Source organism: Scheffersomyces stipitis, chromosome 1 (assembly GCF_000209165.1).
Source record: "Scheffersomyces stipitis CBS 6054 chromosome 1, whole genome shotgun sequence".
NCBI lineage: Eukaryota > Fungi > Ascomycota > Pichiomycetes > Serinales > Debaryomycetaceae > Scheffersomyces > Scheffersomyces stipitis.
The window spans coordinates 575,621-602,345 of record NC_009068.1 but is presented as its reverse complement, the minus strand read 5'-3'; the positions used below and the strand labels follow the sequence as shown (position 1 = coordinate 602,345).

At 40.9% G+C, this 26,725-nt stretch overlaps 10 protein-coding genes across 10 annotated transcripts; 6 read left to right on the top strand and 4 right to left on the bottom strand. All coding sequences in view use genetic code 12, as the record gives it.

Moving 5' to 3' along the window:
* On the top strand, positions 1-1,146 carry HMX1 (heme binding protein). Its single transcript, XM_001387719.1, has one exon. It carries the CDS (start codon positions 135-137, stop codon positions 1,011-1,013), a length of 879 nt encoding a protein of 292 aa, XP_001387756.2. The 5' UTR covers positions 1-134; the 3' UTR covers positions 1,014-1,146.
* A 136-nt stretch (positions 1,147-1,282) lies between these two features.
* Positions 1,283-1,972, bottom strand: FAP7 (Predicted nucleotide kinase/nuclear protein involved oxidative stress response; the record flags this gene model as incomplete). Its single annotated transcript, XM_001387309.1, has 1 exon — positions 1,283-1,972. The coding sequence occupies one exon, from the start codon at positions 1,970-1,972 to the stop codon at positions 1,283-1,285; it is 690 nt and encodes a 229-aa protein (XP_001387346.2).
* A 690-nt stretch (positions 1,973-2,662) lies between these two features.
* CDC36 (transcriptional regulator involved in cell cycle regulation) lies at positions 2,663-3,178 on the top strand (the record flags this gene model as incomplete). Its single annotated transcript, XM_001387718.1, has 1 exon — positions 2,663-3,178. One exon carries the CDS (start codon positions 2,663-2,665, stop codon positions 3,176-3,178), a length of 516 nt encoding a protein of 171 aa, XP_001387755.2.
* A 21-nt stretch (positions 3,179-3,199) lies between these two features.
* On the bottom strand, positions 3,200-4,403 carry VPS29 (protein involved in endosome to golgi protein transport). Its single transcript, XM_001387308.1, has 3 exons — positions 3,815-4,403; positions 3,716-3,726; positions 3,200-3,626 (listed from the first exon to the last, which is right to left on the bottom strand). Exons 1-3 carry the CDS (start codon positions 4,385-4,387, stop codon positions 3,461-3,463), a joined length of 750 nt encoding a protein of 249 aa, XP_001387345.2. The 5' UTR covers positions 4,388-4,403; the 3' UTR covers positions 3,200-3,460.
* Positions 4,404-7,620: 3,217 nt separating this feature from the next.
* On the bottom strand, positions 7,621-9,741 carry PICST_34117 (predicted protein; the record flags this gene model as incomplete). The annotated part of the gene is made up of 4 exons (XM_001387307.1): positions 7,621-9,135; position 9,156; positions 9,191-9,219; positions 9,736-9,741. The coding sequence occupies 4 exons, from the start codon at positions 9,739-9,741 to the stop codon at positions 7,621-7,623; spliced, it is 1,551 nt and encodes a 516-aa protein (XP_001387344.1).
* Positions 9,742-10,769: 1,028 nt separating this feature from the next.
* Positions 10,770-15,854, top strand: FKS3 (1,3-beta-glucan synthase (FKS3); the record flags this gene model as incomplete). Its single annotated transcript, XM_001387717.1, has 1 exon — positions 10,770-15,854. A coding segment is annotated over one exon (5,085 nt), but the record flags the coding sequence as incomplete, so codon positions are not given.
* A 188-nt stretch (positions 15,855-16,042) lies between these two features.
* PICST_28190 (predicted protein) lies at positions 16,043-18,076 on the top strand (the record flags this gene model as incomplete). The annotated part of the gene is made up of 1 exon (XM_001387716.1): positions 16,043-18,076. The coding sequence occupies one exon, from the start codon at positions 16,043-16,045 to the stop codon at positions 18,074-18,076; it is 2,034 nt and encodes a 677-aa protein (XP_001387753.2).
* Positions 18,077-18,674: 598 nt separating this feature from the next.
* On the bottom strand, positions 18,675-20,530 carry PHR2 (pH-responsive protein 2 precursor (pH-regulated protein 2)). Its single transcript, XM_001387306.1, has one exon. It carries the CDS (start codon positions 20,466-20,468, stop codon positions 18,831-18,833), a length of 1,638 nt encoding a protein of 545 aa, XP_001387343.2. The 5' UTR covers positions 20,469-20,530; the 3' UTR covers positions 18,675-18,830.
* Positions 20,531-23,634: 3,104 nt separating this feature from the next.
* Positions 23,635-25,255, top strand: GSF2 (protein involved in glucose repression; the record flags this gene model as incomplete). The annotated part of the gene is made up of 1 exon (XM_001387715.1): positions 23,635-25,255. The coding sequence occupies one exon, from the start codon at positions 23,635-23,637 to the stop codon at positions 24,769-24,771; it is 1,137 nt and encodes a 378-aa protein (XP_001387752.2).
* A 513-nt stretch (positions 25,256-25,768) lies between these two features.
* Positions 25,769-26,566, top strand: WSC3 (cell wall integrity and stress response component 3; the record flags this gene model as incomplete). Its single annotated transcript, XM_001387714.1, has 1 exon — positions 25,769-26,566. One exon carries the CDS (start codon positions 25,769-25,771, stop codon positions 26,564-26,566), a length of 798 nt encoding a protein of 265 aa, XP_001387751.2.
* Between the last annotated feature and the right edge of the window lie 159 nt (positions 26,567-26,725).

Below are 26,725 nucleotides of genomic sequence, written 5' to 3'. Positions count from 1 at the left end.
CAGAAAACTGCCAATATCCGTTTGACATTTGACTTTTTTGTCTGTAATTTTCAAACATTAGCTAGCAGAATTTTCCCCTGATCGACTTTCCCATATCTCGATCTTTTTCGCATCTTAAATCGCATAGTATCATAATGTCCAAGGTACAAAACTCCGGCGCCACCACCAAGCTTTCTCAACACGAGATTCTTCCGGCCAAGAACGACATTGGCGCTCTTGCCAACAGAATCAACTCCGAAACAAGATCTCTCCATGACAAAGTCGACAAGTTGGTCACCCTCAAGATGGCCCTCGCACTCAGAGACGGCAAGATCTACAGACAGGGCTTGCAGAGTTTCTACCATGTTTTTGCATCCATCGAAAAATCGCTCCACGCCCAGCTCGAGAAGGACGACGAATGGACGCCAATGTTGAAGAGCGTGTGGAAGCCAGAAATTGCTAGACGTGAGAAGGCAGAACAAGACTTGTTGTTCTACTACGATGACAGAAAGGAAAAGTTTGTCAACCCTATCATGCCAGAGCAGATCGCATTTGCCAATCACATCTTGGAAGGCACTGCCGAAAAGCCATACTTGCTCTTTGCCTACTTGCATGTTATGTACTTGGCCTTGTTTGCCGGTGGAAGAATCATGAGATCGTCTTTCGCAAAGGCTACTGGCTTGTTCCCACACAAGAACGGCTTGTCCCACGAAGAAATCGTTAAGTTGGGAACGAATTTCTTCACGTTCGATGTTGCTGACGAGAACTTGCTCAGAATGATCTACAAGAGAGACTACGAGCTTGTCACCAGAAACGGTCTTACTGAAGAACAAAAATTGGAAATCATTGAAGAATCAAAGTATATTTTTGAACAGAACGCTAAGTGTATAGTCGAGCTTGAAGCCCACAACATGGCCAGATTAAAGCTGAAGTGGTCCTACTTGGCTGTCACTAAGGGTTACCAAGCCCTCTTGGTTATCCTTGCCTTGCTTGCATTGGAATACGTCAGAAGATTCATCTACAGCTTTGCTTAGAGAATATTGAATATTCAATCCACAGCAAACAAATTTCAGTTCTATTTCTTTTTATTATTAGTTATACCTTTTGATTGCATATCTATTCACCAGTGAGGTTTGGTTGGGATGGTGTTTAATATAAACTGCCAGTATGATATCTGTAGGAACTATAATTATATATCTGGAATTCTTACTACACCTCTCTCATCTGTCCTAAAATAAAGATTATTGATCAGCTGATCTTCTCTTCATTGTGGACAGATATATCGTCTATACTTTCAAATTGCTTACTCTTCATCTTCGTCTTCTTCGTCTTCCTCTTCATCGTCTTCTTCTTCTTCTTCATAATCTTCACCATCTTCATCTTCATCTTCATCTTCAGCATTGATTGCAGCTACTAGTTCTGGATCCAATTCGTTGGTAACACCCTTTGGATGATCGTTAATCCAATTTATAGTCCAGGCAGCGATTCTGTCTACGTTTTCCTCCATGTCCTCTACAGAATTGGATTCTAACTCTATGACTATTTCAGGAAGATATGATTCTCTCGCATCCTGAGCTATGACCTCCATAATCTCACAGTCGATGTTCTCCTGGATCTTGTTGTCCTTGTAGCCTCTCTTTTTCAATCTATCATACAACAACGAGTTGTTTGTCCTCAAGACGACTACCAAGTCAATCAATCTTTCTGGAAAGATATCACAGCAGTGCCAGTCTACCAATATGCCACCTTTTTCTAAGTCAGGTTCAAGGGAATCTAAGAGCTTATCTTCGTCCACTACTGACGTGTCCAATTTCTCGTCGTAGCTTTCGATACATTTACGTTCTTTGGCAATATCAGAAACTGAAAAATGTTGAAATTTCCTAGAATCCTCAGCTTTGTCGTTGAGAACAGACAAGAGCAGCTCGGAATGAGAAGTCTTCCCACAACCCGGAGTCCCGGTGATTATAATGTTGGGTATAAACCGTCTATACATGGTAGGAAATGAAGTAGAAGTTGTTGTTGGTGAAAGAATGGATTAGTATAAATTAACAGTTGTAGCTCATCGCATCGAATCTGGTAAACTACTTAGCGAGAATCGAGAATTTAGCGAGAACGTGGAGAGTAGAAAGATAGCGAGAAAGATGAGAGCAACTATTAATAGTTACAGTTATTTTGTAGTTGAGAAAATGAATTGAGTTTTTGCAAAAAGCTTTAAAATGACAAAAGTAATATTGCAATAGATCAACCAAGATCTTGGTAGTCGAATTTGAGAAACAAGAGTGGCAATGCTTCCATAAGTTGACTCTTAATTAGTTGTACTATACCGAGAGAATCGCGAAACTCTCAGTATTTCTCACTAAACCTCGCTAATTTTCAATTGCGTGCGCTTACCATCTCCGCCAGTAACTCCAACATATCCAGATTGGCTTATACTCCAATTCCATTTCTGTGATCTCCATTATCGTCCACAACAAACTTGTCCATAGCATTTCTTCACATAGCAACCCACAAATAATGCGTAAGTAAATTGAGAACAAAGACCTGCGGGTCTTCGGGTTTCCAACTTTCTTTTTGCAGACTTTTTTTCAACTCCTACTAACATTTTCCAGCGACCCTACCACCAGGATTACCCACGAATAACTTGTCTATCCAGACAGGCCAAGACACTGCAGTAGACAACGAAATGTCCAAGTATGGATTGGCAGGATTGCTGTCCTTGGTGAAAATGGACCAATCAGACTACACAACTTTTGCCATCGGACAGGATATCACCAAGTTGGGGTTTGATTTGTCACAAGATTCCACCATTCTCAAGAATTTACCCTCACCCTGGGCAGAAACTTCACGTTCAGAAGTCGAACCTTACTTCACATTACCTCGGTCCATCTTGACTGAGTCTATAGTGCCTCCGCCAGGTCCTTGTGATAACAAAATCCAGCTGTTTACTGATGAAACTCTTTTCTACATCTTCTATATGAAACCTAGAGATACTCTTCAGGAATACGCTGCTCGTGAACTTGTAGCAAGAAACTGGAGATACCACAAGGATATACAAGTGTGGTTAACTAAAGATAGCAACGTAGAGCCTGTGCTAATTAGCCAGGATGTCGAAAAGGGTGTATATATATTCTTTGATCCTCACAACTGGGAAAAGATCAAGAAGGAATTTGTTCTTCATTACTCATCGGTCCAGGCATAGAATTGGACGATAGCTGTTGGTAGATGATTGCTGCCACTGTATTTTTACTTGTAATGTATATATTATAGTATTATCACCATGACTACTCATGAAGGAACGAAGAATTCATAGAACTTGATATCTTAGAAGCAACTACCTGTAAATTTCTTTCTGAGTGAATACTCAAAATTAACTCTATCTCAGGTATTGTATTGATAGTGTATGCCCACAATGTTATAATAGTTGCGTAAATAGTTTTAGGCATTTACAACACTAGTACCCGGAATTCGTTGTGCAAGCATCTTATTCCTTAGTGTAGGACACTTTGTCCACTTTAACCTCGCCGTTCAAATGTGTGTAGATATACAAAGTACAAGTAGATCCAAAAGTATCAAGAAGACAGAAAGACGGAACTATGGCATTGAGCTCGGTAACTTCACTTAAGATGTGTTCGTCTATTACATTGGCCCTGGTATCCAGTAAAGGATCACCATGTGTATCTTGTGCATCAGTTTCCGTTTGTCCTTCATCGAATAGATTTGCTTTGTTTTCTGAAACTTCTGTAACTTCTGCGTCTTTCTTTTCTACATCCTCAGTTTCATCTTTCTTTTCTTCTTTCGTTTCCACAGTAGGTTCTTCTTTTTCTTCCTCGTTTACTTCTGGCTTTGCCTCGTCTTCATTTTCCTTTATTTCTTCTTCCTTTGCGTTCTCTTCTTCTTCGTACCATTCGGGCCAATCAAAACTGAAAGCACCCGTTCCGCTTCCAGGATTCACGAAGAACTTGCCATCTAAGGTATATGCTTCTACTTTGTGAGTTCCTCCCCAAATCAATACATCTACATCCAATTCTCTCGCCAACGTCAGCAATGCCAACGGGTCGTTCTTGGGTACTACCTGGTAGCCGTTGGTGAATCCGATTCTCAAGTTATCATGAGTTATTACCCCATATATACCAACATTCTCATCTTTCTTGCTCACCAGCGACAACTGCTGTGACAATATTGGCAAGTCGTCAAACTCACCTTTCACTAAATGCAACGAAGGTGATAAATCATGCAAAAACTTCAACGTATCAACAGAATTGGTGATGTTCCCAAGACATATCACCTCAGATATTTTACTATTGGTAGGGATACTTTGAGGATTGGGGCACAACAACTTGCGGAATTTGGCCGGCAAATCGAGAGCTCGCTCAGGAATGTAGAGATCACCAATGGCTAATGTAAGCATGAAGAATGAGATAAAGGTGTATAGAGATATAGTGCTGAACTGAAGAAGCAGTGGCTATCTTCGCCAATATGGTTTGGAACTTCTGTGCACAATCCATGTCGTGGGATTATCAAATATCACTACCATAAATGAAAATAGGTGAGTTAGAGACCACCATACATTTGACTACTTTATGGGGTTAAGAATAAAGTAGATGAAACTCAATTTAAATCTGGTAGTAATAGACAGTTTTAGTAGCAACCGGCATTTACAATTTTGGGGTCTTAATAAGAAAAGTGATTTTTCTAAAAGAAATGAAAATGAAAACAGTTCATGGAAACACAAATTTTTGAAAATACACAATTAATTAAAAGAGATGAACAATATTTAATCAAAGAGGGAAAGAATTCACTGATCTCTTGTTATGTTATCAAATATTTATTGCTGGCGCAAATATGGCAACTTCATAATTGAAATAAATTATACTGACTCCAGCTTTCACGGAACTACTGTATATTTACTATGCAGATGGTTGCAATTTTTATTGCAAAATCACTTTGCACGATTATCAGTGGTTCAATATTTCAGTTTTGCTAAAACAAAAATTTTAATCAATAGCAGAAGTATGTTACATTAATAATCACGTCATTTTTTATGGTGTCCAGCAACTTTTATAACAACAATAATTTGATTTTTAATAATTTGAAACTGGGGCGAAGGGATCTATTTTTTATACATCTTAAGGATGGCTCCCTGCTTATGCCTACATTTAATTCAAATATGTACAAAGTTGCCAATTACTTTCTCTTTTAAAAAGATACAAATACCACAGGATGGGCCAATTTTATCCTTTCGAATTGGGCAATATTGTTGATGTTTTCGGTAAGTTGAGAAACGAAAGCTTCGTCCCTCGCTGCCTGAGGTTCCTTAAAGAATTAAGGATCCCTTCGAAAGTAAAACAACACCTCTTAATTAATTCCACAAAAGTTGCTGTATAAATCAATAAAACATTTATGTGTCAATTTTGACATAACGTATCTACGCCTTATTTGTACCTTTCAGAATCAAAAGGTAAATCTAATTCCACATTTCAACCTATTGTTAGATTTCAAGACAAAAGAAAAGTAAATAGATTTGATGCAATTCAGTTTTCCACTCCTCTCCTTTTTGGTCATATTTTTCTATTATTTCTGGAATGTGCACTGATTGGGTATCCACAAATGACTTATACTGCTGTAAGTCGAGGAGACTGTTCTGAGGTTGGTATGAATGCGGTCTCTTGGCAAAAGTTAGGTGCTAGATTATAAAGCAGGATGGCCGGATATGAAAAAGTGAAGTGTCACATATGGTGGCACCAATTAGATACAAAATGCAATCAAAAATCTGTCTAGAATAACAGACCCTTTATCCATTACCAAAGTTCTCAATTATACCTAATTATGGTCTGTCATGCAGAATATTTACTACAGAATTCTAGAATCAAGGGGGTTCCTGACTATTCAAGAACAAAACTTAATGGAACTCGTTTCCTTATTTCTTCACTTTCATTCAACCCACGCCTCTCTGTTTGCAAGGTCATAAACACAATCCCTATCATTCTGTTTTCAAACATCATCAATTCGTCATCCCGCATATGACTGCAACAGCTGCAGAACACTTACATGGTTCCAATATCCCAATTGGAAAGGCATCCAACAGAAGGGAACTAGATAATACTCTTACCAGGAGTCAAGTGATGAAAAGGCATCACTCCACATTGAACAATCTGCTCATTGCTAGTGTCTACCTAAGTTGCTTGCAAACTTAGGGGGGTAGATCCCCTCTAATTGGATTTGGGTCAGGCTCTGCAAGAGCCTTTACTAAAACCTTTGCTGAGGGCATTGATATGAACAAAGCCTTCAGCAAAGCCCTTTTTGTCACCAACTTTAATATCTTGGTTGAAACAGTATCTAGCTTTAACAAGCTACAGGGTTAAGTGGCTGGTTCTCATGAGTAATTCTAGTGTGGCAAGCACATCTGAATAGGTGTCTTGAATTGGCTCAAAGGGTACTTACCTTTCTGATTGCCTAAACTCCTGTAACTGCCCTTAAAATTGATAACTGCCTTACTTAGCAGTTGCCTTATGTTTCGAAATTGAATTAGTTGCAAATTTGAGTACTTCTCTCATGAATAAAGTACAATTCTTTGCGAACTCAAGGGGTTCTAATGTTGAGAGTATATTAGAAAGGAAATATAAAAGGTCTTCGATTTCTCTATTGAAATAGTATTGACTTTACCATTCGATATTCAAATAATCAGATCCTCAAAACAACCATGCAACTTTCATTCTCTTCTTTGACTATTTTGGCTCTTGTTGGCTTTTCTTTGGGTGCCAGACTTCCATCGCATAACAATCACGGTAACAACCACAACAACCACGGTAACAACCACAACAACCACGGTAACAACCATGGTAATGGTAGGACTGTAGTTATTCAGCAAGCTCCTGCTCCTGCTCCTGCTCAGCCACAAGTTGAAGCTGGAGGTATTGGTGCAGGTATTGGTGGTATCCTCAATGGTATCGGTGCTCTTGGTGCTGGAATTGGTGCTGGTGGAATCGGTCTCTAAGCACTATGCCCCCTAACAATATGATCGGTATAAGGTCCACTTGGTATTATTTCCAATTGATATTATTTACTAGTCTAAGTTGTTTGATACACAGCTAGCAGTGTTTTCTACCAAGTATACTTGGTGGATTCCTTTTCTTTATTTATCTTCAATGTGTTAACTGTTTAGTTAATGTGTCTTTTTAATATACTAGCTGATAAAATTAAGAATTTTAAAATTGAATTCACAAATTTGAAAACTAGAGGCTAGAGGCTCATTTACAATTGAAGAACCAAATTGTGAAAATTCGTATAAAACATATAGATTCACCGTAGACGACTAACTTGGTTTCAGATTAAAATCAGGTGAAACCGCCGTTTAATCTTGTTGATACTATCGAGCTTGTTCCTACTTTCTTTTGACAATAGTGGCAAGTTATCTACAGCTCTGTCAGAAATCTCCATTGTGTTCTTCACGACAAGAATAAAATTCATTTTAATCTACCTGCGAAAACTCACAATAGAAGACACTAATGTTGCAAGATACCAATGGAAACTACAATCTGACTCATCTCTTGATGGTTAAACATATTAGTATTAGGGTTTTAGAAATAGGATAAATAGACGAAAGGAAAAGAGTGTGAATCGGACAATAGACTGCAACAGTGTCTAATGGTCACTGGTGATCTTCTGTAATACCTGGGGGTAGTTTCTGAAGATCTCGTCGAATCTGTTCCTGTTAGTCATCTGGAACACTTCTGGGTCCTTAGCCAAGGCGACGAAGAATGTAGAAATACCAGACTCGATGACTGAAGTAGCAACACGGGTGATCTGTCCAGAGATTAAGAAGGCAAACGCCATAACTGGCGCATAGAAGTTACCGTCAGCATTGTAATCTGGTTCAGTGAATCTCAAGTAGAGGAAAGACAAGAGAGCAGTGACGAAGGCAACAAACAAGGCATAGAAATTCAATGCAGTATTAATGAAACAGTCATTAATCAAAGCATCCATACCTTTATAACGGAGCAAGTCGAAGGTGTCCTTTGCTGATCTGAGATAACTCTTTCCGTATAAAGCAACGTAGCAGTAAGCATAATGGTTGAAGTAACGGACCATCCAGTCGATGAAACCAACGATCAAATCAAGAATACAGAGAGCACAGAAGGCGCAGTTGTCACCACCAGCTAAGGCATTCTGTCTAAGAGCTTGGATAAATGCCCTGAGAAGTTGGATAAAAGCTACGATCAAAGAACCGAAACAAATAGAACCAAAACAGTAAGTCAAGGCTCTCTTCAAAGCACCTAAAGCTGGAACTCTTGGGGCACCCTGATCGGATCCAGCCAAGTAATACCAGGTACCATAAATACCAGCTATGACAACATGGATGACATTTCTGAAAACTTCAGATATGTAGAATCCAGCAAAGAACACAAACACAAGAACACCTACCAACTTGGCTTGCGAACAGTTGCCTCCACCAACAGAACAACCTTCGTTGTTTGGGTTAGGATCAAACTTAACATAAGTAGCGACAATTACAATACTAAACAAAGCACTGAAAGCAGCCGAAGCAATTATACCAATGAGGGAAACTACCAAGGTTGAGGGGTATCTTTTCATGACATCAATGGTAATCTCAAGAACGGTCGCACTGAACGGGATCCTGCTACGGCAACTCCAGTAGCAGTAGGCCGAGAAGAGCGAGAACACCAAGAACACAATGGCAGCAGAGTAATAGTGAACTACGAAATAATAAATGGCTGTACCGATGCCCAATACCACATTCAAGATCAAACCAGTAGTGATAAAAATCCGGGGAGCCATACGAGCGTATACCATAATCAAAGTAGACAATACCAACCCCACGACAATGACAAAAGCGAACAAGACGATCGTATTCGTATTCAAACTGAAGGTATTGGACGAGCCATAGATGCCTGTTCCTTCAAAACCGAACCTAGCTCTCAAGGCATTGATAGTAATTACTGCTACAGCTACGAATCCAACAACGACAGCGAGGAAGAAAAGTGTGAATGGCCAGTCATTCCATTTTGGCTTTTCTATCTTAAAACTTTCCTCAAAGTTTTCGGAACTCACTGGCTTCTCGCTGTAATTCTGGAATTGGCCATTTTCCAAGTCGGTTTGATCATACAATTCCTCTTCAGGCTCCTGCGAGTATTGAGGCTGTTGGTACCCTCCATAACCCTGTTGGTTCTGAGGGTCGTAGTTGTTTGCTGACGGAGGAGGGTAGGAAGGAGGATCGAACTTCTTATTGTTGTAGCTCATACTGAATTATAAGTTGACAATTGTAGTGTTGAGTATTCTATACTCTTCTCTGTCTAACTTCAACTCTAGGCTAGTGATGATAGCTTTATATTGAGGAAAAGTAGTATTAAAATTCTTTGAAATGGCCTTCTTGTGAAATCTTATGAAATTCAAGAAAAAACAACTCGATTCTTCTTGACTATCTTCTGACTCTTGAATATTGTGGCTATTGGATTGAAGACCACAAACAGTGAAGAATGGTTATTAGCGCTACAGAGACAGACGCAGATAGAAGGAAGTAGCAATTGGTAAAAAAGGGAAAATACAAAGTCAAAAATTCTGCCAGTGCTTCTGTTAGACTCGGATATTTCGCTTTAACGACTGAATTCCACAAACCGTGTTTAGCCTTTGTTTGTAATTTCATCATCAACCTGAAATAGCATAGTTAAGAAGGAAAGACCAAAGCAGATGTAGCCTCCTGCAGGAAGCGCAATTCCTGATGAGTTCAATATTATTTACCTGCATGTTGTAATCCAGGGGAACTGTGTAGCAGAAAGCAAACGGCTGGCATAAAAGGAAGATAGCTTCGGGGCTTTGGGGTTCTTAATGGTTGCAAAAAGTGAAGAAGACAACTTTCAAAAGTGATAACTAGTATTGACAATGCTCTACTAAGGAGGAAAATAGGTAGAAAGCAACTTTCATCGACGTGTCATCTCTCTTTTCTGCTGTTTGCACCTACAAATCACGTAACCATATGTGAAAGTGTACAAAAATCGCCAATTCTCCATAAAATCAGACTTTACACCAAGCACGCAAAAGACATATATATCTACAAACGGACTTTCAGAATACTTCGCTATCAGACTCATACTGACAGAATAGCTTGTTGCACCAAAGAAAATGTGAAATATTGATGTCCTGCGTACTGGAAAATTCCTCGGTATATTCGCCTGTTCTGCCAAAAGCGACAGGGCTTTGTCTATTTTGGAACAGCTTCTAGACTCTTCTTAGAATCATAAAATCGTGAGTGGTTCAAATATTTTCTCTCAGGTTGAAAGTACTAGGCAAAATTTAGGCTTCTGTTACCTAAATAAGCAGATACTGTCGATCCTACTCCCAATCACTTCTGTTCCCAGCCTATTTCTGAGTTTTTGGACGAAATTAACGTGACTTTTATCCCGTGATTTTCGCACCGTCTAACTCACATATAACAACCATAGTTTCGAAATTAGCCTTTATGGCCAAGTTGGTAAGGCACCTCACTAGTAATGAGGAGATCGTCAGTTCGAATCTGGCTGAAGGCATGTTTTTTTTCGCAACCATTTCTATTAAACGCTTATCTTTTTTTATTACTACATAGAACTTATCTTTATCTATACATGAGTGAACGTCCCAGATCAGCTACAACTGATGTAGCCTTCAATGACTACAGGATATACCAGAACTACCAGGGCCCAATACCTACGGGAACCGCCGGAGGTGCTGACGATGTTTCCACAGAAATTTCGTCCAAATCTTCCGAATACATTGAATACTTCCCTGAAGATGGTCAATATACTGCTTGGTGTGAAGAAAACAATGCCCCGATACCTGTAGAAACTATTGAAAGTATCTTTGAAGAGTTGGGAACCATCTTTGGATTTCAAAAGGATAATGTCAGAAACATGCTTGATTATTTCAATTGTCTTCTAGACTCAAGATCCTGTCGAATGGACTGTTCTTTGGCCCTTCTCTCCTTGCATGCGGACTACATTGGAGGTGACCGGTCCAATTACAAAAAATGGTACTTGAGTTCACAAATCGAAAACGTCGGACAGAAGAAGGCCAAATCAGAAAAGGAATCGGACTGGCCCACTCAGGATTACCGATGGAAGAAGAAAATGCAAAACTACACCAATACAGATTATATCTACCAATTAGCCTTGTATCTCCTTATTTGGGGAGAGGCTAACAATTTGAGGTTCATGTCGGAATACATATGTTTCATCTACAAGTGTGCAATTGATTATTACTACTCTCTTGGAGAACTTCAAGAGAGCATTGCCGTGCCTGAGTTTCATTTTCTTGATAATGTAATAACCCCACTTTATTCGTATATCCGTGGGCAAAGATATAAAATAAAAGATGGAAAATGGAAGAGAAATGGAAAAGACCACAATGAAATAATTGGATACGATGATGTCAACCAATTCTTCTGGTTTGGGAAAAATATAGAAAAATTAAAATTTCAAAATGGATCACAGTTTCAAAGGCTAGGAACTCTTCCACCTCAAAATTGGTACCATAGACTACCGGCAATTAAATGGGAACAAGCATTTCAAAAGACGTACAGAGAGACTAGGACTTGGCTACACGTTTTCACAAATTTTAGTAGGGTATGGATTATCCACATGACCATGTTCTGGTACTATACGTCTTTCAACTCTCCAACGCTATACACCAAGAATTATTCCCAATTATTGGATAATAAACCGCCTCCTCAAGTAACACTTGCGGTGGTTTCCTTAGGAAGTGTAATTTCATGCTTGATATCTTTAGTATCAATAGTATCTGAGTGTAGATATGTACCCAGAAGGTTTCCTGGATCACAACCAATTTTTGGAAGGTTGATTTGCTTAATTATCCTCACAGGCATAAATATTGCCCCTTCCTGTTACATCCTTTTCTTCATTCCTATTGACGTCTATTCAAAGCGTGGGCTAATAATTGGTATATGCCAGTTCATCAATTCAATCTTTACATTTCTTTACTTATCAGTTGAATCTCCCAATAGGCTCTTCAATTTTATTCTTGGAAACAAACATGACAGGAATCCTCTGGTTACATTTACTTCATCATTTCCAAATCTTAAACCTCGCGGCCAATGCTTATCAGTTCTTCTCTGGGTTTTCATTTTCGCAGCCAAATTCACAGAGTCTTACTTTTTCTTAACTCTTTCCTTACGAGATCCCATCCGAGTTCTATCTATCATGGAAATGAACAGATGTTCTGGGGACATTATATTTGGAAATTTCTTGTGTCGACAACAACCAAGGGTAGTATTGGGACTTCTATACCTCACAAATTTGATTCTTTTCTTCCTCGACACCTATCTCTGGTACATTATCTGTAATTGCTTCTTTTCAGTTGGTCTTACATTTTCTTCTGGAAACTCAATATTCACACCTTGGAGAAACATCTTTTCAAGATTACCAGAAAGAATAGCAGCAAAAATGATATTTGCCAGTCCAGATATCAAAAATGGAAAAGCTTTCCTAATATCGCAGGTTTGGAATAGCATCATTGTTTCCATGTATAGAGAACATTTGATTTCCATAGAACAAGTGAATAGGCTAGTTTACCAGCTGGTTAGAGAAGCGGATAGCGAAGACAACGTCATACCCCCATTGTTCTTTGTCTACCAAGATGACAATTCTATTAGCATGAAGGATTTCTTCTATCCGAAAGGTGAAGCAGAGAGAAGAATTTCTTTCTTTGCCCAATCTTTAGCAACACCACTTCTTGATCCATACCCAACTAGAGCATTACCTTCATTTACAGTCCTAGTTCCCCACTACTCAGAAAAGATTATATTAGGATTGAAAGAAATCATCAAAGAAGACAAAGATTCTAAGCTCTCTCTATTGGAGTATCTAAAACAGTTACATCCAAATGATTGGGAATGCTTTGTACAAGATTCAAAAGTATTGCAACAGATTTCATCAGCAAACCCAGAAGATTATGATCCTTTGAACCTTAACATAAACTCGTCAACAATCACCACCAAAACTGACAAAGAGACAGAGTACATGAAGAACAAGATCAATGACTTACCTTTTTACTGTGTTGGATTCAAAGATACTACCCCAGAGTACACTATAAGAACAAGGATCTGGTCTTCTTTACGTTGTCAAACCTTATACAGAACTGTTTCAGGGTTCATGAACTACGAAACTGCTATCAAGTTACTCTACCGATTGGAAGATAAAGATCAGTATATGTCGTTTGAATCGCCTCTTGAAATGGAGTACGAACTAAACCAGTTTTCCAATAGAAAGTTCAGACTACTTATCGCAATGCAAAGATACCAAAAGTTTTCAGGAGAGGAGAGAGAAGCGGCTCACTTGTTGTTTAGAACGTATCCTTCGATTAATGTCGCCTACCTTGAAGAGGTACCACGTGAAGATGGTCAATTAGACTACTATTCGACATTATTGGATTTGTCAAATCCAAACCCAGACAATACCTTTGGTTGCAAATACAAAATAAAGCTTTCAGGAAACCCAATTCTTGGAGATGGAAAATCAGATAATCAAAATCATTCCTTGATATTTACCCGTGGGGAGTATATTCAAGTAGTAGATGCCAATCAGGATAACTATTTGGAAGAATGCTTGAAAATCAAATCTGTACTTGCTGAATTCGAAGAAATGGAGAATAATTCTGCTTCTGAATATATTCCGGAGGTAACAGATGATAATTCGAATTGCCCAGTTGCAATTCTTGGGACTAGAGAGTATATATTCTCTGAAAATATTGGGATTTTGGGTGATATAGCTGCCGGAAAGGAACAAACGTTTGGGACATTATTTTCCAGAACGCTAGCAGAGATAGGTGGAAAGCTTCACTATGGACACCCAGACTTTTTGAATTCGATATTTATGACTACAAGAAGTGGAATTTCGAAAGCTCAGAAAGGGTTGCACTTGAACGAGGACATCTACGCCGGAATGACAGCTTCTAGTAGAGGAGGAAGAATCAAGCATTGTGACTACTACCAATGTGGAAAAGGAAGAGACTTAGGATTTGGAACCATTTTAAATTTCACCACAAAAATAGGTTCTGGAATGGGAGAGCAGATTCTTTCAAGGGAGTATTTCTACATGGGAACTCGGTTGCCAATCGATAGGTTCCTATCTTTCTATTACGCACATGCTGGATTTCACCTTAATAATCTCTTCATCATACTTTCAGTCCAAATATTCATGGTCACTATAATCAACCTAGGAGCTTTAGTACATGAATCAATTCTATGTAATTATAATCCTTCTGTCCCTTATACTGATATTGAAGAACCCATTGGATGTTATAATTTGCAGCCTGTACTTAATTGGATTAACAGGTTTGTGCTATCCGTTTTCATCTGCTTCTTCATTTCCTTCGTTCCTTTGCTAACACAAGAGCTCATAGAAAAGGGATATGTCAAGGCATTGGCAAGAGTTTTCTATCATTTCGTGTCGTTGTCTCCACTTTTTGAAGTGTTTGTTTGTCAAGTATTCTCAAAGTCTTTGAGGGACAACCTAACTTATGGAGAAGCAAGATACGTTGCAACTGGAAGAGGGTTTGCAATTTCTCGAGTTCCTTTTTCCACACTCTATTCCCGATACTCACCTGTTTCAATTAACTTGGGAATCAAGATTTTTTTTTCTTTACTATTTGCAACTATGACGATATGGCAATTCTCATTGATTTGGTTTTGGATTACAATAGTCTCATTGTGTCTTGCACCTTTTATCTTCAATCCTCACCAGTTTGAAGTTGGTGAGTTCTTTTTGGATTACAGGGAATTCATTCATTGGATGTCTAGAGGGAATACATCATCGTCAAACAATTCTTGGATTCATTATGTGAAAAGTCAACGTTCCAGAGTTACTGGGGTGAGAAGGATTGCACGATCAGAAACAAGCATAGAGATAGAAGATACAAGATCTGCCAGAGTGAACACTATCCTCAGCGAAGTAGTCTTGAGGCTATTTGAATGTATTTTCCTATTCATCCCATACATGTTCATTAATTCTCAAAATGGGGTTTCCGTTCCAGCCCGAGTTAACCCATTGCTTCGGATTCTTTGTGTTGCACTACTTCCTTACACAGTCAATATTGTAATTCTTCTTGTATTGCACCCAATTTCATTTCTAAGTGGTTGGATTCTTCAATATTGCTGTCCTAGCGTGACATCTGTGATCGCTGGATTGGTTCACTTTGTTTCAATTTTGGGAAATATTGTTGCCTTTCAGGTTCTTCTCTTGCTTGAAGGATGGAACTTACAAAGAGCAGCTTGTGGGTTCATCTTTATTACTAGCTTCCACAGATTTATTTTCCATTTTGTCATCACTGTCTTCGTATCCCGAGAATTGCTGTTGGACAGTCCCAACCTATCCTGGTGGTCTGGCCGTTGGTTTACAAGTGGTCTTGGGATTCACATTATTTCGCAGCCATTAAGAGAGTTCATAGTGAAGATCTTTGAGTTGAACTCTTTTGCATGTGACTTTGTAGCTGGGCATTGTCTCATGTTCAGTATGACACCCTTTCTCCTTGTCCCACTAGCAGATAAATGGCATACAAGCATGCTCTTCTGGCTCAAACCTTCCAAAAAGTTCCGTAGGGCCATTTACTCCAGAAAAAGAACTCGCCAGAGACAAAGGCGTATGGTGCGCTACGGATTTCTCTACTTTGTGATCATGGCACTCTTAGCAGCCATTTTTTTGGCACCACTATTTCTCAACCACTACATTCCAAACCTAAGACCTCGGCTCCCTCCCCCGTATTCAGAACTCTTCCAGCCCAACCACCAGTTGAATAATGACACCGGGGAAAATGCCCCGTACTATATTCCACGAGCCAAACCGCGCCCTCTCCCAATGCGGACTGTAGCTTAGAGAAATTCACGTGATGTTTATTTACCATTTTGTAGAATCATCCTGTATATGTGAATATTGTTCTGATTTGGACTAATGTGAAATCTACAAATTATAGAGCACACTTTTGTTTGTGAAGTAGCAATTTTGACCCTGTAGGCACATGGGATACCTCATAAATACCAATAATAATTGTTAAGAGTCAGACTATGAATCCCATAAGTCGAAAACCGAGGGCAGTGTCCCGAAAGATTCTGACTCCCTCACCCAGATTTGCAAGTCTAACACAAGCCAACTCAACTTCACAACAGCAGCCATTGCAGGCCGTAGACAAACAGGATCTTCTTCAGAAATACCGGGAGGTAGGAAATGGCCACGAAGCAGGTGAAGACATATTTGGTGGAGCTGAAGAGTCGGATTTTGGCTTGGGTGACGATTTCAAAACTTTGAAAATTTCGAGCCTGGATCTCAATACGATCAGACAAAACCATGCGGAGGCCAGGAAAGCGATAAAATTCGATGATGAACTTGGGCTACAAGACCAGGGCACAATTTTTGGCAAGAATGGCTACTCTCCACTAGACTCATTGTCCACCTCTTCACCAAAACAGTCTGTTTTCACACCAGTTTCCCGTAATTCAGAGTCTACGGATCGAAATAATGGCATCAGAAGAGTGACAAAGGAATCTTTATCGGATTTCAGTGAAGGAGAAGATACGGACATAACATCAGAGTTCAATGATAACGATTTCGAAGACTTGGATAACATCTTTGGAAATGAAGAAAGCGGCATTTACGATAAAATGAACAAGATTCTTTCCAACAAAAAGCTGGCATTACAGAAACAGGCTGATTCAGAAGAAATTGAGCTCAGAAGCCAGTTGGAAAAACAGCAAGAGCAACAAAGAAATACGCTCCTGGATGTGAACGCTACGCTCAGATTAAGGGATTTCAACAAAATTCAGATAGATGCCCCTAAAAACAACTTGACTTCACAGAATTTAAACATACTTGATCAGATTGAAAATGAGAAGACTGTCAATTACGAATATACCAGAGATGATTTCGAAGAGTTCGAAACTGGCTTTGAGGATAACTTTGAAAGCAATCTCAAGAACAGCAGATCTGTGGGACCAAAAGCCACAAATATGGCTACGGTTCGATCCAAAGCATCTATGCCTATTCTCAGCAGAAATAACTCTTCTTCAGTAAGGCGATTCAAGTCAAATATGGATCTAGTAGGGAGTTATGGCTTTGAGAACATTGATGAAGAGCTGATGCATAATGAACCAGAGTTCAACTACAACAACAACGTAATCCGTAAGTTAGACAGAATACCGTCGTTCTACAACAGCAACAGCAACAGCCGAAACAGCGAGCTTTCTTCACGAAAATCACAGCTTCTTACCAAATACAAGGAGCAAGCACTTTCTGAAAAAGAGAAAAAGAGACAAAGTAGACTTGCGAGGGCTGGACCTGAACAAAGCAAGCATCCCAAACTAGGATTGGTGAAGTATTTAAATAATAACTCGGTAATTAAAAACCCTTCTATACCGACAAACAACAAGATGATGCGGTACAACTCTGTACGACAAGAATGGGAAGGAAACGAACACGATCTTCTCCGATTTGATAGCTTGAGCAAGCCTTCGCTTATAACGATGAATGAGCTCCAAGATCCGATTGATGACGATTCCCTCAAACCGAAAATAGGAAAGTTAGACGTCAAGGACAGTAGAAATCCTCATATGGTGTACGACAACGAGAACAGAAGATGGATCAACTTGAGGGAGGAAGACGACTCCATTTTCAACGACATTGAAGATCTTGTTGAGGATAATGGAAATCTTGCCAAAAAGGAATACGTGTTGGCATCACCTCCACGCCAAATTAAACCAAACACACTAGCATTCAAGGGTTCGATCTCTCCTTTTGTAGTACCAAATATTACGCATTTGCAATCACCCATCACCACTCGGGGAATAAGTCAGTTCACCCAGAGGACAGCTTCCAGCAATACAAATTCGTCTGCTACAGAAAGCTCAGAAGAGGAAGTAGATGAAGCGTTCAAACTTTCCGCCAAGCTTATAGACAAGTTCTACAAAGAAGAAGTGAAGATTATCAAGAAAACCCAGCATTGGTTCAATGCCAACGAGGCTTACGATTACAATATCAAGAAAATGAATTTCACAGATACCGAGTACTACTGGGAAATCCGCAAGATGGTTATGGAGAATGAATAATCGAAAGCTTGGGCAAAATATACAAGATATTCATATGCTGTTTTATACCCAAAATGATACCCAATAGCATTAAGATACTCTCAATTTGTGAACCAAAGTTTAACGTCAAAAGCTGTTATATACCGCCAGTGGCTACAGCCTTTTGCCCAAGTATGTTCGTATATGTATATATGTGCTTAAATAACTACTGGATTAAAGGTTATACCAATGCCAAGATCACGGTGGTAGACTCAAATCAGAATGTTTGAAGATAAAATTCTACCACGAATTTGTTAATGCCAACAATTTCAACAATAGTAGGAGTAGCCGAACCAAGAAAATTGCTACAAAGCTTGGAATAGTACGGCATATCCTTTTTAGACTGTTGTACAAAGACGGTTTGGTTGAGGGTAGAAATGTGAAAACACCATTCGAGCCAAGACTAGGGTAGGTATAAATAGAGACACGATCCTGGTTTTGATGGAAGGCTTTATAGAAATTTTCATCCGTCATCACTGACTTGTATACGAATTTCTTTCCTGACATGTTAGGATAAATAGGTGCAACTAATACTAAAAATTCACAATAAAACCATGGTATTATCCACTACATTTTGATTCTCATAACATTTATAAAACACCTAAACAAATAAATATAAAGTCTCACAACATAGTATGATCTGCAAGAAGAAGTTTTACACTAAGGATTCTGATCCTAAGTTGATTCTAAGAGAGTCTTGAAGTTGTTTTATGTTTAAAGTTTAGAAGGTAACCATCTAGGCCATGATCATACCCATACCAAAGACAAAGGCGACACCGACAAACATAGTCTTGGTGACAAAGTCGAAAGACACTTGCTTTTGGGCACCAGAAGCCTTACCGGAAGAAGTAGAGGTGGATGTAGAGGTTCCAGAGCCAGAACCGGAACCAGTTTCAGAATCAGAGTCGGAGCCAGTGATACCGGTGTGCTTAGTGGTACCAATAGATCCAGACACTGTTCCCATACCAGAAGCACCAGCAGCTTTCAAGAAAGCACTACAGGTAGAAGCAGTGGAAGCAGCTCTGACAGTAGCAGAACCGGAGAAATCACAGGCAGAATCATCACCGCCGTTTTCGGCGTAGTAAAGTCCCAAAACAAAGTTCAACTTGTCTTCTGGGCTACAAGCAGAGAATGCACCGTAGACTCCGCTAGTTCCGTTACCATTGATGCCACCACAGTCGATGTTTTCACAGATGTATGAGAACAAATCGCCATAGTCTTCCGAGTCTACGCTCGAGTCCACAATACAGCCAGAGCCCTTGTTTGCACAAGCACAGACCAGGTCATCTGGAGTAGGAGGTAAATCGGTAGATGCTTTCCAGTTGACGTATTCACTGGGGCAGGAAGTTCCTGAAGCAGCGGATACGGCACTGGACTGAGCGGATGTAGGAGAGATGGCTTTGATTTGCGACGAGTAGTAACCATAATCGGCCAAAGTAGAGACATCACCGTTTTCAATCGTAACCAAACCATAGTTGTTGGCTTCTTCAAAGTACATATATACGATACCTCCGGACCAGACGTCAGTCATATCCGATGAGTATAAAGTGCCGACTTCCTGGAACTTTCTAGGTTGGACTTGGTTACAACCGTATTCCGAGAAAAAGAGCGGAACACCCAAGTCCTGGTAGTTTTGAGTGATATTCTGGTATCCAGACTGTTTGAAAGAAGAAGATCCACACCATTCGTACATGTTGATACCGAAGAAATCAGCTTTTTCATCATCGCTTCCGCAAGCAAAGTAATCAGCCAATGGGACTCTGGTTTCTGCGTCATCATTACTAGAGTATCCGACAGGGATCTTTCTGTAGCCCTGGGCCTTGATATAGGCTTTGGTGTCTCTGACGGCAGCCTTGACGTAAGCGGAGGCGTCGGTGTTGGTGTTGTTGTTGGTGACTTCATTTCCGGCAAAGAAACCGAGGATGTTAGTGTAGTTGGCAAAAAGATCAACAACGCCGGTGTATCTGTCGAGCAAGTCCACGGTCCACTCTGGGTCGTCTCTGTTGATAGAGTCCAGTGGTTCCGACAAGTCGGCAATAACGTAGATTCCAGCATCTTGCAAAAGCTGCATACACTCAGTGTGATCTTGGGTTACGTTCAAGGCATACACTCTGATCACGTTGGTGTCCACAGCCGTCAAATAGGGGATGTCTCTCTTACAGGCTTCAGCATCAGCAAGAGGATCAACGAAGCTGGAAGTGGTGTTGGCAGTGTCCTGCTGGTAGGCAATACCCTTGATGTAGAACTGGGACCCGTTGTTGGAGTAGAAGAACTTGTTGCCGACAATTTCGATGGCAGGAAGATCGTCAGCAACAGCCAGAGCCAAAAGACTCAAACCCACTGCTGCCAGCGACAAAAGCGAGGGAAACAACATAACGAATGTGAAGTACGAGTTTATGAGACTGGAAGTAAACTCAGAAAAATCTCAGAAAAAAACCGTCGCTGGGAAAAAAAGGAGTTATAAATATAAATCCAGAGAGATATAAATTTGGAATAATTTATATGTGAAACTTTTCTGGTGAAAAAATGGCCGATAGATTGGAATCAATGGGATTCGTGTGGCGGTCGGATCTGGATAGAGAATTTCCGGGAAAACCGAGTTCCGGTACAAAGCAGTTGACAGTCAAGAAGCAGACACTGGCGGCAGACAGAAGAGAAATTCGCGACAAATCTCGGACAACGATGCGGCAGTTGGAAGGTTTCTAAACGGAGTTTTCAGCTCGTATTCTTATGGCAGCAGCTCTTTATGGAGGTGTCCAGGTGGAGTAGATGCTGATAATGGAGGTTCTCAGACGAAATATCGAGGAAAAATGGCTCTATATACGTGCTCCAGCCAGCTTTAAAAGCTATATATAGATATATAATATCTAAACGTAATAAACTTTAGAACATTTTTACTGCGGAATAAATATTAGAATAAGCAGAATATTTACTGTCATTTCCGGGGTACATCAAGGGATATGCCCATTTTTCTACACGAGAGTCTTGCCGTCTCTGCTGGACTCATCCACAAAGTTGTTTCGTCAACGATCCAGCCAATGGCATTGCACCATTGCCAAAACAAGCTGCCCATTCGTTTCCACTCAAGCCTTGTTTAGCTCGCGGAGGTACTTCCGGGAGCAAATGCGAGGGTGCCATTCCTGGACACACCCTCGTATCTCGAACCCTTCGGGAATCACTCTGCCAAAATTAGAACAAATGTAAACATCTCGCCAGTTCTCTACACAGACAGAAAAAGAAATGCTGTCTGCATCAACTGTAAGGGCCGGACAGTGATTCCTTTGATATTTGTTGACAATAGATTGGAAGCACCTATTTCTGTCTCATCTGTATGTGCATGAATCCATTGCAGCTTCTGATTTCTTGTCTGGTCAGAAGTGTCTGTAAAGAGTTGTTCGAATTTTACTGCTGAAGTAGCACAACCAGAAAAGAGCTACGAGAGACTGGTCTTCGTTTACATATTCGACCTACACTACTAATATATTTCACCTACCTTATAACACTTAAACACCGCCACCTCACCACCTTGGATAGCTTTACTCTGACATATTTGGCCCGTCCTCCGTCTGTTCCTGGTTGGATTGCACCCAAAAAGATCAGATGCCGACAGACAAAAAGAAACCGGCCAAGTAGGCGAAGTCGTCGCCAAGGGCCGATCCGACCACTTTCCGAACGCACCCTCGGCTGTCAAGTGAAACGCTTGCATGCACCGGCGCATTCATCCAAACAAACAAGCCCGGAAATGACGTCATGTGAGTGATCCAACCTAAATATGCATACTACCGGTCCGTTTCCGACCTGACGCCTGCGCAATATTTGCACCCACCAAATAATATCAAATACGAAGTTGTTCCATACTGGCCAACGGCTGAAGAGTCACTGTGGACTTGGTAACCACCATCTTGCTGGGAAGAACAATACGAGAAACCTCTTTAGCAGTTCTCCAGAATTGCTTTTTACGTTACCAGCGTTTCCACTTCCGGTTGTGCCAAATAACACAGACTCGGATAGTGGTTCCGACAAGGAGGTCTTCGGTCTTGAACCGAGCTGTCAAGCTCTAAATCTCGGTTCCTCCTTTTCTTGACCCCGTAGTTGTGCCCTGTTGTGCCTTGTAGTTCCAGGAGCCAATTTAACCCAAACGGGATTGCAGACGAGACGCGGTTCCATGGACATGACACAAAGGAATGGAATGGTTAGCAGCACTCCGCCCTGGAACCTGGAGTACTTCACTGTGAGCTTAGAATAGAAACAAACTACGGTCGGATAGCCAGACACACTTGTAGACAACTTCCAGGCTTAACGTTCAAGCGAATTCACAAACCTATAAAAAGCCAGAGACTCCTTTGCAAGAAGAAGTTCAGTCGACACGAAGCTCTGCTACGGCACAAAACTCGGCTGTGAGACTAGGCGGTCTACATAGTTAACGATAACTTTCTGCTCCATGCCTTCTCGCCCCATCAGAAGTGTAAGTCGTAGCCAGAATCCACGGCCTACAAATCTGCCCATAGCAGTCTTTCTTGTCTCTATTCTTCTGCTCTGAAAGTCGCCTTGCTCACCCCGCAAAATCCGTTAATTGTCGCTAGCTGAACAAAAGAGCTAGCCTAGCGAGGATCCATTGAGACTGAACAATTAACAATTAGTCTGGTACCCCACCTTCAAAAAAATTTTTCCGAAATGTGTTCGGCGAAACTCTCATAAAGGATCTGCTCCCAAGATAGGAGATTCTTCCGCAAGGCAATTCAGCACAGCGACTGGTGGCACAACTAATTAACACATCCGCAGAAGACAGGCCAAATGACACGGCGATATAGTACCGTTTATCCAGCCTTGCCATTGGTCTGATACTGTTTTGGGGTCATATGGCAATACAGTTTTATGGTATTGGATTTCTCCCAGTAGATGGCACTCGCACATTTTTGAATTAGCGACAGCCAGGGAAAATAGCGAGATTCGCATCTCAGAAATTTTTCATCGACCCCCACAATCTTTCGTGGTGGAACCACCTACAATTGTTGAATGGTAGCTAACGGGCACCAATAGAGCCATCTGCGTCAATTGCAAATTTCAGATCTACGCCAGCCGTTTATTAAAACCCACATTCGTTCTACCCCACCTCCCCAGCCTCCCTGTCCACTACCTTCCATTAGCTTCTACCGTGGCCCTCCCCACTCTCCCCAGACGTACCACCAATGTTGGGCAACACACACCGAGAAAATTTTCCTGCTCTCCGCAGCCCGCGACCGGTGGCTTGGTAGCGCTGGCGGTAGCGTCGATTTTCTCCAGGTGGACTCTGCGGTTTTGGGACGTCGTCGTGGTACCGTCCCAGAAAATAATAAGGGAGTCGTCCAGTGGAGGAATGATTCGGACTTTTCACTAATATAACTGAGATTTTCGATTTTCAAGTCTTTTTTCTTCTTCTTTTCTTCACGATCCAAGACTTCTTCCTATCGAGCTCTTCTTCGTCTACATCTACATTTCATAGTATACTTCTCATAGTATTTTGTATCTCCTAGATTTGACTGAACAATCGATTTCTCACTATGTCTGAAAAACAAGCTCCCGAAGTGGACGAACACAACGAGTACTTCGATATTTACGTTCGTTTTAACGAGGATATGGAAAAGGACTACTGTTTCCAGATCAAGACCACAACCACCTTCCGTGATTTGTTCAAGATCTTCAACACCTTGCCCATCGCGTTGAGACCCTCCATCTTCTACGAAGCCAAGCCAGTTGGCTTTGAAGTGTCTACGTCTCCAGGCTACTTGACTGAAGATGGTAACTTCATCTTCGAATACGATGCTCATAAGCAAACCAAGAAGATTGCCAACCTTGACGACAAAGTCTCTCAGCATGTGTGGCCCGGTCAGTTGATTTTGCCAGTATGGGTTTTCAACGATTTTGGTTTCTACTCCACGATTGCAGCCTTGGCAACATGGTTATACACTGATTTGCCTGATTTTATTTCGCCTACTCCTGGTATTTGTTTGACCAACACGCTTTCCCAACTTGCTGCTAAAGTTGCTATTCACTTTGGCTACCCAAATGTCGCCAACACTCTTGTGGAGGACATTGGCAAGAGCATTGCAATTCCAGGTCAGTTGATTTTCTTTGTGTTCCACCTTTTGAAGATCGCTGCTATCTTTGGCCTTCTCTACTCAGGAATGTTCAACCCAGTCAAGCTTTTGCGTTTTGCCCGTAAGAACATTCGTGACGAAATCACCAAGGAAGAGTTAATTGAATTGGGCTGGACAGGAACCAGAAAGGCCACCCCTGATGAGTACAACGAATACTTCCGCGAATACAAGATCAAGGAGCATGGAGGCATGATCCAGGCACACAGAGCCGGTTTGTTCGACATCATGAAGAACTTGGGCTGTCACTTGGGCCCTGGTGAAGGTTACAACACTCCTATTGAACACAAGGGCACTTTCAAAGAGTTGCTTGACCAGGCTCTGGACGAAGAAAACCCTACGTTCAAGTTGGAGTTGAACTTTGAGTACTTTGGTCAATTGGGACTCTTGTTCACCCAGTACGTCGATGACAAGGAGGGCTCTGAATTGACAGACTACATCAAACAGTACAGAAGATACGGTTTGTTGTACTCCAACGACAACATCAAGAAGATTGTCGAGAAGAGAAAGCACGCTTCTGTTGCCAACAAGTTGGACAAGTAGAGGGTGTGTCTCTCGAGAGATCTTTTAAATTTTTGCTATTTTAGAGATTTCAACTGAAAATTTCAGTCTCATGAAGTTTTCACTATTTTGAAAATTGTAACGAAAATCACGATTGCAATACGAACTGTTTAATCAACCCAAAATCACTGTGTTAAAAGGTCATAGTAAAGGACATGGAAACTGGATTGCATATTTCAATATTAATTGTAAAACTAGGAAATCACAATGCTCCAAATGATAAAAATGACATAATTCAATCAGGTATTCTTCATTGATACACCCATAGGTGTATTTCGATAATTGTGCCAGTTATGGTGCCTTCCAACGAAAATTGTATCTTTGATATACCGACGTGAATTTCGATTTTCATATTCAAACTATGGCCAATCTTTTTTTTTGAAGGCTATCCGTTACTAATAGACCTGTCGAAGTCGTCTTCTTTTTCTTCTTTAATAATGTTGTAATTCAATTAATCATAATGCTTATAAATATAATTGAAAATTTGTGCATAAATGGCTGCAACTTTCATGAAAGTCATGTAAATGTAGATAAATACGCCAGATTCCACCATTAGATACAGATAGAGTCCCTTAGATTGTACATTGTTATACATTGCCTGCATTACGACTTATAAGGCACGAGCCAGTACTGATGTACCATTCCTGAATCGATCTCTAGAACTTCTTTCGTGATCCACAAGGACCACTTTATCACCAATTTGCGCAGACACTTGAAACCACACTAGCTTTAGCTAATCACGATTGTCTACTTGCATAACCGAACTAATTCTGTAGGCGGGACTATAGTTAGACGATAGTACTGAATGTGATGGAATTCCAACTTCTGCACAAATCCGCCTCCAACAACAGTTCTTGCTGGCATAATGGTTTAAGTGTGAAAATGAGAAAAGGCAACGAAACCGAAAATGAAATTCAAAACGTAAAACAATGCAAACATACCGTAGTTCAGTATCTTCAACTGTTGGATGGGGAAAAAAATGCATGCAATTAGGAATGTCGAAGATTCAGGAATGTCTGATTCAGACTCGACAATTTCAAACTCGAGCACAATCTCATTTTCCAGCTTGAAGACGCCAGACAGACGCACCAGTCGTATGAGAGGGTCGACTGCCAGCACATCCACCAACGCATCCTTTACACTGGCCGCTTCCACGTTTTCGTCGGCCGCTTCAGCGTTCACGGCTACCACAGCATCTACGTCTTTAACCAGAGACACGAGAGACTCCGCTAAAGTTCCAGTGTCGGTGGTTCCTTCGCCATCCTCGACATATGTCTACACCAGAGACGGCCGTTTGGCACCCTGTGTCGCCTACGTTGTTGCCCAATTGAAGATGATGTCCGAGCAGGCCAGTGAAGACAAGGAAGCCGGTAGTGGTATCGAAGTTGCCAGTAGAAGAGGCACTACTCTTTCGAATGTCCAGGTGATCTACTTCAACAATACTGGGCCCTACGAGCTTATAACGCTTGTGGATAACGATAACCTAGGGAGGATTATAGACTACGAGCAGATCGATACCATACAAGAGATCAGGAACAAGATCGGCGAGAAGGCCAAGGCGATGCCCGAGAGCACAAGATTGGTGGTGGTGATCGAGAACTTGTATCTGATTTTAGAACTGCCACAGGCGCAGCTCTCGTACAACGAGAAGAACCAGTTGTTGGTGAGTGTAGTGAGGAAGGCTACGAGTGGAACGACGCCGTATGCGTTGTTTCTAGTTGACAAGGAGTACAGCAGCTACGTGAGCATGTTGGTGGATGAAGAGGTAGAGGTGTAGTAGAGTAATAGTAATGAATCATGATAGAGAATATGGAATGAATAGAACAAAGAATTCGTGAACACAGAAGAGAGAGTAGAAGAGTAGGAGAGGAGAGGAAACAACAAGAGAAATCATACAAGAGGATAAGGAGAGACAGAGAGAAGGAGAGACGGAGAG